Genomic DNA, 11,121 nt, shown 5'->3' with positions numbered 1-11,121 from the left:
TGCTGTCAAGAAAAAAATGCTTAAAGAGAGGCTTGACTTTGTCTAATATTTGGTAAACGTTTTGTGAGCAATCTAGCATGGTTGTTAGGAGTAAGTAAACAAGTGTAGAAACATATTTTGTACTTAGTGAGAGATTGTGCTGTAAAGTACGTTTACTTAATCTGCATAGGCTGAATCCTCTGGCTTGAGCATTATCAAGATTTTATTGCTGTTGCTATTGTATGTTATTAGATTGTGTGGAAGAGGGGTAATGAGTAAATTGTAAGGCAAGATTTCTGGAGGGGTGGCTTGTGGGTAAAGTTGTAATATTTCCAGAATATCTCACCCAGCTTTAGTACATCTGCATATCAATAGGATTCAAAGGTGGAAGGAAGTATGGCTTTAGTGCATTTGCATCATTCCTCAGGGGTGGAGAGAAGTTCATCTCCATATCAATGGGTAATTACCTGGGCAACCAAGGGCATTTCTGAACCTGAGAGGTTAAGGGGAGGGGGCTGGCTTGCTGGCCAGATTTTGCTGCTGCTGGAGCAGGAGAGAGACATGGGCCAGACTGCAGTTTTGTAAGCAATAAACGGGTTTTAAACTTTGACTGACTTTGATTTTTAGAAGTATTTTGTCCCGAGATTTCCTCTCCCTGGACTTACAGGGAATAAGAAATTTCCTCTACCCCAGGTTCTAGCTGGTGTAAGAATCAAATTGACATGAGACAGAACAGGAGGAAAAAAACAAGTTTAATTATACATGTATAAGGAAGCGATATTCAAGGGTTCCAAAGACATTCAGGGAGAATGAAACATACATGTCATCCTGAACCAAGGAAAAAGGGGTAGGGGTTTGAGATTTCAAAGGAAAAGGGAAGTAATTCACAGAAATATGGAGAGAGTAAATGTTTGGTAAACTAATACTTGGTTGATGGACCACACAAAAGCACTGGGGCACAGAGAGAAATTTTAAGACTGTCACATTCCTTATTATCTATCTTCTAGTTTACATCATGATTGAAAGGAAGGAGAGACACACAGCAGCAATTCACCAGAGAGTTCCACTTTATTGGGGAAAGGTACTAGGTTATATAGGGAGGGACATAAGCTGATTGAGGTGCCACTTCAATGGGACTGGTGGCTATTGGCCAGGTGATGGGATTGGAGGGGGGGGGGTGAAAGGTGATTGGGCCTTGGGTGGCACCGGTGGGAACAAAAGACTTGGAAGAGAAGCAGGAGGTTCACCATCTTATGGGTGGGGACCCTTCATTCCCCCCTTTCTCTTCTATGGGGTTGTGGACGTTGTTTTCTCTCTGACTGCTTCCTGCTGACCAGGGGCGGAGAAGGGAGTGAGGGATTGAGGACCGGGAGGAAAGGGTTGATAGGACTCCCCACAGTAAGGACGAGTAGATGTGGACTTCTTCAGATTGGAAATTAATGAAGGTTCCCTGTAACCATAGGTCGAGGACCTGTTGATTCCAATAGTGCCAAGAGGATATGGGTGTCAGGAGCGAGGCGTCTGCGGCCATTGTTTCCAGGAACAATTTTTAGTGGAGAGAGGTGTCCATCTCAGCGTGTGGTGAGGAGGTCACGTGAGGGTGAGGGATCTTCTGTGGGAAGAAGCTGATAGTTCCTGAGTAAAAGCTGGTTGAAAGTTTGATTAGAGATTTTTCCAACATGGGATTTGATGAACTTTATTATACAGGGTAAGAAGAGACAGGCGAGAAGAGGAATGATTATTATGGGGCCTGCAATGGGCCAGAGCCGGGTAAGGAGGGGGTTTGTTAGTATTGAAGAGAATGGGTTGGAATTGGAAGCAGAGTGGAGGCTGGAGGCAAGGTCGGTGAGTTTGGTAATGTCAGTTTCTGCAATGCTGGATTCATTGATGTAATAGCAGCACTCTTCCCGAAGGAAGACACAGGTGCCGCCCTTAAGCAGATCTAAGGCCCACCGGTTTTGAAGGGTTACTTTAGCTAGCAAAGTGACCTGTCTTTGGAGAGAGGCCAGGGAATCGGCAGTGGATGTCAGGGCTCCCTCAAGTTTGGCGTTGAGATATTTAATTGCCCACAGAGAGTGACCCAAGGCCCCTCCCAAAAACCCTGCCCTAATGGCTGAGGTGGTCAAAGAGATACCGACCATGATGGGAAGGAAAGCAGCCCTTTTTGTGCGCGAGGGCAAGGGAGGTTGGAGCTCAAGAAATTCTGCCATGCTGTAAAGTGTAAGCTGTGGGATTAGGGTGACGAGAATGCAGGGTATATTGGAGTTGGGAGGCAGTGAGTTGAAAAGACTGCCATTACACCAAAAGAAGTGTCCTGGTTGTGTAAAAGTTTTAGAGTCAGAGGTGGTGGTGTAGATAGAGAAGCAGTGAAGTGCACTGGAGGGGGGTGGAGTTGGGCCTACACAGTGGTGGATGGTGAGATTATCTGCATATTCTGGTTCCCATAGGGGTATGTCTGCCAGGGGGCGGAGGGGTTGTCCTTCTGGCATGGAAGGAGTAGTTGGAAATATTAAGGGGCACGGCGGCCAGCAGTGGGCGCTGTAGTGATGCGCACAAGAAACAATTGGCCGTGTTGAGGGTGTGGTTGAGAAAGATGATGGTGTCTTGAATGATCTGTAACCAAGAGTAGGAGAAATTAGAAGAGGGGCGGGGATAGAAAGATGAAGAGGCACCGTCAAATGTTTAAATAATAACTTTTTCGGAATGTCTGATATCTGATGCAACTTGAGAGATCTGGAAATGAGAAGGAACATACTCTCGAGAAATATGAAAGGTACCGTGGGGGGTCAAGGACCCCCCGTAGTAAACTGAGGCTGTGACTCCGGCAGCCCATCGAGGGTCCCAGGGATCAGGGATTGATAAGGAGAATGAGCTGTTGGGATATTTTATGAAATGGTTGGAGGAGTAATACTGTGGGTACCGAGAGTCACCCATGTAGTGAATGGCGCAAGACCACTAGGGACATCCCCCATAGGTGTCTGGCCACCGCCTGCATGAGGCTTGTTTTTGGTCATAGAGGAAGCAGAGGTAGGGAGTGAAAAAGGGGCTGCTAGTGAACACTTCGGTGGAGGGAGGAAAGTGAAGGTACAAAGGCTCGGAGCAGCCTTTTAGAGGGCAGTGGTTTTTGTTTGATGCTGTGTGTAAGTCTGTCTGACCTTGAATCGCCATACAAAGGAGGCTGAGGTGACGGGGAAGATGACAGAAATGAGGAAAGAGAGAGAGAGAGCAGTAAAGGAAGAAAAGGTCATGATTCGGGTATGGATGGCAAAGGGGGTGAATGGGAGATGCGGAGTTTCAAAGGATCAGAGGGATGGAGAGTGGAAGAGTAGACAGCATCTTGGGCTGTATCTGAAGGACTCTGGGTTGGATCTTGGGTGTCCAGAGGAGGTGGGTCCTGGGTGTTTGGTTTTAACCTGGAGATAGGAATCCAAGGGGTGACAGAGTTATCAGGCAGTGAGAGCTTAGTGGCTGAGGGGGTGCAGAGAATGACTGGGTATGGACCTTCCCATTTTGGGGTGAGAGGAGGCTTATTTTCTGGAGGCTTATAAAACACTAGTTGACTGGGTCATAAGACAGGAGGGTTTTGGGAAGTGGATGGATCCAGGGGGAGCCAATCCTGATATTTCCATAATTCGGTGTGGAGGAGAATGAGTAGTGGAAGGGCCATGTTGGGAGGAATTGATCCTTTGTGGGGAGGGAGCCCCAGGGGTAAAATTGGGCAGCCGTACATGATCTCAAAGGGTGACAAGAAGGAAGGTTTTTTTGGGAGGGCCCGAATGCAGAGTAGAGCTAAGGAAAGTAAGCGAACCTGGTCAAGGTGTAATTCCAGGGATAGTTTGGTCAGGATGTCTTTTAGAGTCCTATTGGCTCTTTCTACTTTTCCTAAAGCCTGCAGTCGATAAGGACAGTGTAGATGCCAGGGGAGTGAGAGCGACTTGGAGAGGTTCTGAGTGATTTGGGCAGTGAACTCAGGGCAGTTATCTGATTGGAGGGAAGTGGGCATCCCGAACCTAGGAAAGATCTGGGTGAGGAGGATAGAGGCAACCGCAGATGCTCATTTGTTAGTGGTGGGGAAAGCTTTGACCCATCCTGAAAATGTATCTACTAACATGAGTAGGTATCTGGTACGCCGTACAGGGGGCATGTTAGTGAAGTCTATTTGCCAATCTGCGGCGGGGACATTACTCCTTGCTTGATGAGCCAGGAAGGGTTGGGCCTTGAGGGGGGTATTAGGGTTAGTGCATTGGCAGATGGGGCACCAGTGGGTGATTTGGTTAAGTAGGGTTTTGTCTTCAGGAGAGAGAGAAAAAAAGGATTGTAAAAAATGGATCAAGGATTGGGGGCTAGGATGGAACAGATTGTGTAAGAAGCAGAAGGGGGACTCTTTGTACTGGGAACAGAGGGTGTCTTGTGATAAGGCTAAAACCGCAAGGGCAGACGGATCATTGTCTGGTGTGTCTTCTGATAGGGCAACTGACCAGGCTACTCTGTCAGCTTTGTTGTTACCCCTTGTAATGGGGTAGTCATCTTTTTGATGTGATTTGCAGTGGACTATGCCCAGTCGGTGTGGGAGTTGTGAAGCCTCTATAAGTTTGGTAATTAAGGCTGAATTAGTGATGGAATTTCCTTTTGTGATGAGGAGGCCGCATTCTTTCCATACTGCCGCATGGGACAAGAGAATGTGGAATACGTATTTGGAATCAGTGTACAGTGTGAGAGACGTGTCCTGGGCTACAGTGCAAGCTCTGGTGGCCGCAGTGAGTTCGGCCTGTTGATTGGTTGTACCGAGGGGTAGGGCTTGTGCTTCAATGATGTCTTTGAGGGAGACTACTGCATATACTGCGTAGTGGGTGCCCTCATGTTTAAAGGAGGACCCATCAGTAAACCAGATGAGGTCGGAGTGTGAGAGGGCTCCTTCGGAAATTGTGGATTGGCATGGAAGGAAGTTGTGAAGGGCTTCCAGGCAATCATGCGAGGGAGTATGAGGAGAGTAGGGTAGAGGAAGAAGAGTGGCCAGATTCAGGACCGGGCAGGGGAGGAAACAAATGTCCGGATTTTGGAGGAAAGAAGACAGTAAGGTCAGGAGTCTGGAGGGAGGGTCTGTAAACTTTTGTAGGTTAAGAGATCTTTTAGGTGATGTGGGGACAGAATGGTAAGGGGTGCCCCGAATGTCAGTTTATGAGCTTCCTTCTGCAAGAGCTGTCCAGCGGCTAATGCCCATAGGCAGGTGGCCCATCCCTGAAATGTGGGGTCTAATTGCTTGGAAAGATAAGCTACTGGGGCAAAGGATGGGCCATAATATTGGCCTAGGACTCCTAGAGCTTGACTGGACCTCTCATGAATGTATAATGAGAAGGGCTTCAACAAATCAGGAAGATGGAGAGCTGGGGCTCCCACAAGGGCTTGACGGAGCTTAATGAAGGAGTGTCGGGGTGAGGAGGATAATGGTTCTTCAGGGGGGCCCTTGCTGAGGTCATATAGGGGTCTTGCCAACAGGGAGAAGTTAGGGATCCACGCTGTAAAATACCCAGCCAGGCCTAGAAAGGAAAGGATTTCTGTCTTGGTTTTAGGAACGGGCAGGTCAGAGAGGAGTCGTTTTCTGTCTAAGGTAATGGACTTTCTTTGTTGAGATAGAAGGAATCTGAGGTAAGTGACAGAAGAAGAGATTTGAGCTTTGATGGGGGATACCTGGTAACCTCTGGAAGCTAGAAGGTTAAGTAGGGAGGCAGTGTCAAGTTGAGACTGTTCCCACAAGGGACTGCAGAGTAGAAGATCGTCCACATATTGTAATAAGGTGGACTCGGAGTGATCATGATGAAACTGTTTGAGGTCTTGAGCTAGGACCTGTCCAAAAATATGGGGACTATCTCGGAAGCCTTGTGGCAAAACTGTCCAAGTGAGTTGTTCAGAATGTCTTGTGTATGGGTCCGTCCAGGTGAAGGTGAAAAAATCTTGGGAGGAGGGGTCCAGAGGGATAGAAAAAAATGCATCCTTGAGATCTAGGACTGAGAAGTGGGAGGCCGAGGCAGGGATCTGCGATAAAAGGGTGTATGGATTTGGAACTAAGGGATGGATAGGGACGATGGCCATGTTAATGAGGCGGAGATCTTGGACTAGGCAGAAAGATCCGTTGGTTTTTTTAACAGCTAATATGGGGGTATTAAATGGAGAGTGAGTGGGTCTGAGGTAATTTTTGTTTAAAAGGTCATGAATGATGGGTTGGAGGCCAATGAGGGCTGAAGTGGTTAGGGCGTATTGGGCCTGACAGATATACTGTGAGGGGTCCCATAATTTAATAGAGGCAGGAGGATATAGAGCCATGGAGGGACATGTAATGTCCCAGACCTTGGGATCTACAGGGTGTATGAGGGCAAAACTGGAGCTTTCATCAGATAGAGGGGGCTCATCGGCGATGAGGGCCATCAGAAAGGGGATACTGGGGGCTGTGGGAGTAGATATAGTTATGGAAACATGGAGGAGAGAAAGTATATCCCGTCCTAGTAAAGGGATGGGACACTGGGGCATAACCAGGAAGGAGTGGGAAAAACGTATGGATTGTCCTGGATTGTGCATAAAAGGGGAGGGGTTTTCAATGGGAAGATGTTTTCCTCCTACCCCAACTATAGGAGTAATGGCTGGCGTGGTAGGGCCCCGGTATTCTCGCAAGACCGAGAAGGTGGCTCCTGTATCTAGGAGGAAAGAGATGGGGCAACCATCTACTGTTAAAGTAACCCTGGGCTCCTGTTAGGTGATGGAAATGGTCGGGCGAGAGGACCCCAGGCCCCGTCAATCCTCCTCTGCCAGTCCCACTACGGCAGGCTTAGGATGGGAGTTGTTCGTCCAGTCGCCCCTTCGGGTGGTTGGGCAATCAGAACCCCAGTGGCCCTTTTTGTGGCATCTGGGGTATGGGATGGTAGGAGGTCTGGGGGAGGGGCATGCCCTTGACCAATGTCCTTCTTTTCCACACTTGAAACAAGCTCCTGGGGGCGACTTGTTTGTGGAGGGGCGCCCAGGTTGTGGTTTTATCAGCTGGGCCAACATCTGAAAGTTGGCTTGATCAGCCTTTTGTTTATGGTGTTCTTTCTCCTCCTCACGGTTAAGGAAGACTTTAAAGGCCACTGTTAGGATCTCAGTCTGTGGGGTAGCAGGGCCCTGATCTAAGTTTTTGAGTTTAACTTTAATGTCGGGGTAGCTTTGAGCCAGGAAGTATGTCATAAGGACATGTCTTCCGTCCGGTGTTTCTGGGTCTAGGCTGGTATACTGTAATAGGGCTTGGGTGAGTCTATCTAGGAATTCGAAGGGAGTTTCTTCCTTTTTTTGAATTATGTCCTGGAGCTTTTGAAAATTGACTTTTACGAGCTGCCTTTTTCAGACCTGCTATTAAGCAGGAGGCAAAAATATCCCAAGAGCGGAGACCTACAGCAGTGTTATAATCCCAGTGCGGGTCTTCTTCAGGGACAGCGGTGGGGCCACTGGGATAGGTGGATTCAGTCCTGTGGGTTTCAGTAGCGTGTGTTTGGGCAAAGTCCCAAACTCGTCTATGCTCCTCAGGAAGGAGGGTATTGGCTAGGAGAATGAAAATGTCATGTTGTGTGAGGCTGTCAGACTGGAGGGTCCATTGAAACTCCCTGATATATGTCGTGGGATCAGTGGAAAATGAACCAAGGCTTTTTTCAAGTTGGGCTAAATCCCCTAAGGAGAAAGGTATGTGAACTCGCACGATGCCTTCGGGTCCTGCCACCTCTTGGAGGGGGGCAATAATTTGGGGAGGCCCCTGGGATCGAGTCTGAGGGGGACTGAAGGGTTCCGGCTCAGTCTGTGGGGGAGAAACAGGTGATGAGGGCAAAGACGGAGGTGGCGCCCGGGACCTAGTTAAAGGGGGGCTGAAAGGCTCAGGCTCAATCCACGGGGGAGGGGCAGGTGAGGGGGGCGAAGGCGGAGGAGGTGAGATGGGAGAGGAGATGGTGGGAAAGGAAGGGGTAAGGGCTGTTGTAGGAGAAGGGGAAGGGAGTGGGTGGGAGGCCTCTGCAGGAAAGGACGTGGAGGTGGCGGCGACGGCGGAAGAGGGCGGAGGGGTTGTAGGAGGGGGAGGGGCTGAAGGAGGAAGCCTGTATGGCAGAGGTTCATCAGCCAGGTCAAAGGTAATCAAAGAGAGACTGGGAGTATGAGGAGTGGAGGGAGGCAGCCTGCAGGCTAGAAGAACGTGGGGTGGGGAACAGGTGTAGCAGAGGCCAGGATTTTGGGCTTGGAAGTGAAAAGCCTCAATACAGGGAATCTCCTTCCATTTTTTCAGGCACTGGCAGTAGTTAAAAAGATCACGAGTGGCTGCAGCCAAGATGCGTGAGTAGAGCAGCAGAAATCTCCTCCCAAAACCACATATATCTATGAAAATGTAACAAAGACAACTCTTCCTAAAATAGAGACCAGAGGACACAGGACAACATCCAGACCACATCCACACCTGCGAGAACCCACCACCTTGTGAAGGGGCATCAGCTAGGCCACACTCACAGCAACAGCGGAGATAAACTCCATAGCAGCTGGGCAGGAAGCAGAAGCCCTCTCCGCGCACAGTTGCCCAGCACAAGCCACTAGAGGTCGCTATTCTCCCAAGAGAGGAAGGCCAAGAACCAACAAGAAGGAAAGCTCTTCCAGCTGTCACTTGTACCAGCTCTGCAAACTATCTCTATCACCATGAAAAGGCAAAACTACAGGCAGACAAAGATCACACAGTCAACACCTGAGAAGGAGACAGACCTAACCAGTCTTCTTGAAAAAGAATTCAAAATAAAAATCATGAACATGCTGATGGAGATGCAGACAAAAATGCAAGAGCAATGTGATGAAGTCCGGAGGGAGATCACAGATGTCAGGGAGGAGATCACAGAAGTGAAACAAACCCTGGAAGCATTTATAAGCAGAATGGATAAGACGCAAGAGGCCATTGAAGGAATAGAAACCAGAGAACAGAAACGAATAGAAGCTGACATAGAGAGAGATAAAAGGATCTCCAGGAACGAAACAATACTAAGAGAACTATGTGACCAATCCAAAAGGAACAATATCCGTATTATAGGGGTACCATAAGAAGAAGAGGGAGGAAAAGGGATAGAAAGTCTCTTTGAAGAAATAATTGCTGAAAACTACCCCAAACTGGGGGAGGAAATCATCGAACAGGCCACAGAAATACACAGAAACCCCAACAGAAAGGATACAAGGAGGACAACACCAAGACACATAATAATTAAAATGGCAAGGATTAAGGACAAGGAAAGAGTATTAAACGCAGCTAGAGAGAAAAGGGGCACCGATAAAGGAAAGCCCATCAGGCTAACATCAGACTTCTCGACAGAAACCCTACAGGCCAGAAGAGAATGGCATGATATATTTAACACAATGAAACAGAAGGGCCTTGAAGCAAGGATACTGTATCCAGCACGACTATCATTTAAATATGATGGCGGAATTTAACAATTCCCAGATAAGCAAAAGCTGAGGCTTCCCACAAACCACCTCTACAGGGCATCTACAGGGATTGCTCCAGAAGGGATCACTCCTAAAAAGAGCACAGAACAAAACACACAACATATGAAGAATAGAGGAGGAGGAATAAGAAGGGAGAGAAGAAAAGAATCTCCAGACAGTGTATATAACACCTCCATAAGTGAGCTAAGTTAGGCAGTGAGATACTAAAGAGGATAACCTTGAACCTTCGGTAACCACGAATCTAAACCCTGCAATGGCAATAAGTACATATCTCTCAATAGTCACCCTAAATGTAAATGGACTTAATGCACCAATCAAAAGACACAGAGTAATAGAATGGATGAAAAAGCAAGAACCATCTATATGCTGCTTACAAGAAACTCACCTCAAACCCAAAGACAGGCACAGACTAAAAGTCAAGGGATGGAAAAACATATTTCAGGCAAACAACAGTGAGAAGAAAGCAGGGGTTTCAGTACTAATATCAGACAAAATAGACTTCAAAACAAAGAAAGTAACAAGAGATAAAGAAGGACACTACATAATGATAAAGGGCTCAGTCCAACAAGAGGATATAACCATTATAAATATATATGCACCTAACACAGGAGCACCAGCATATGTGAAACAAATACTAACAGAACTAAAGAGGGAAATAGACTGCAATGCATTCATTTTAGGAGACTTCAACACACTACTCACCCCAAAGGATAGATCCACCGGGCAGAAAATAAGTAAGGACACACAGGCACAGAACAACAACAACTAGAACAGACGGACCTAATAGACATCTATAGAACTCTACATCCAAAAGCAACAGGATATACATTCTTCTCAAGTGCACATGGAACATTCTCCAGAATAGACCACATACTAGCTCACAAAAAGAGCCTCAGTAAATTCCAAAATATTGAAATTCTCACAACCAACATTTCAAACCACAAAGGCATAAAACTAGAAATAAATTCTACAAAGAAAACAAAAAGGCTCACAAACACATGGAGGCTTAACAATATGCTTCTAAATAATCAATTGATCAATGAACAAATCAAAATAGAGATCAAGGAATATATAGAAACAAATGACAACACAAAGCCCCAACTTCTGTGGGACGCAGCGAAAGCAGTCTTAAGAGGAAAGTATATAGCAATCCAGGCACACTTGAAGAAGGAAGAACAATCCCAAATGAATAGTCTAACATCACAATTATCAAAACTCGAAAAAGAAGAACAAATGAGGCCTAAAGTCAGCAGAAGGAGGGACATAATAAAGATCAGAGAAGAAATAAACAAAATTGAGAAGAATAAAACAATAGCAAAAATCAACGAAACCAAGAACTGGTTCTTTGAGAAAATAAACAAAATAGATAAGCCTCTAGCCAAACTTACTAAGAGAAAAAGAGAATCAACACAAATAAACAGAATCAGAAATGAGAATGGAAAAATCACAACAGACTCCACAGAAATACAAAGAATTATTAAAGACTACTTATGAAAACCTATATGCCAACAAGCTGGAAAACCTTGAAAAAATGGACAACACTCTAGAAAAATACAACCTCCCAAGACTGACCAAGGAAGAAACTCGAAAGTTCAACAAACCAATTAAAAGCAAAGAAATTGAAACGGTAATCAAAAAACTACCCAAGAACAAAAC

At 46.6% G+C, this 11,121-nt stretch overlaps 1 protein-coding gene across 2 annotated transcripts in view; it reads right to left on the bottom strand.

The window, feature by feature from the left end:
* Positions 1 to 1,028: 1,028 nt before the first annotated feature.
* Positions 1,029 to 11,121, bottom strand: part of LOC108383586 (endogenous retrovirus group FC1 Env polyprotein-like) — a 62,802-nt gene continuing 52,709 nt past the window's right edge. For both annotated transcript variants that reach the window (XM_073237039.1, XM_073237040.1), the window contains one exon: positions 1,029 to 2,592. In XM_073237039.1, the coding sequence (XP_073093140.1) occupies positions 1,551 to 2,592 (1,042 nt within the window). In that variant the 3' untranslated portion in view covers positions 1,029 to 1,550. The remainder of the gene's footprint in view (positions 2,593 to 11,121) is intronic.

Source organism: Manis javanica, chromosome 5, assembly GCF_040802235.1.
Source record: "Manis javanica isolate MJ-LG chromosome 5, MJ_LKY, whole genome shotgun sequence".
Taxonomy (NCBI): domain Eukaryota; kingdom Metazoa; phylum Chordata; class Mammalia; order Pholidota; family Manidae; genus Manis; species Manis javanica.
Note: the sequence above shows the minus strand (reverse complement) of the source record. Positions and strands in the feature narration are given on the sequence as shown.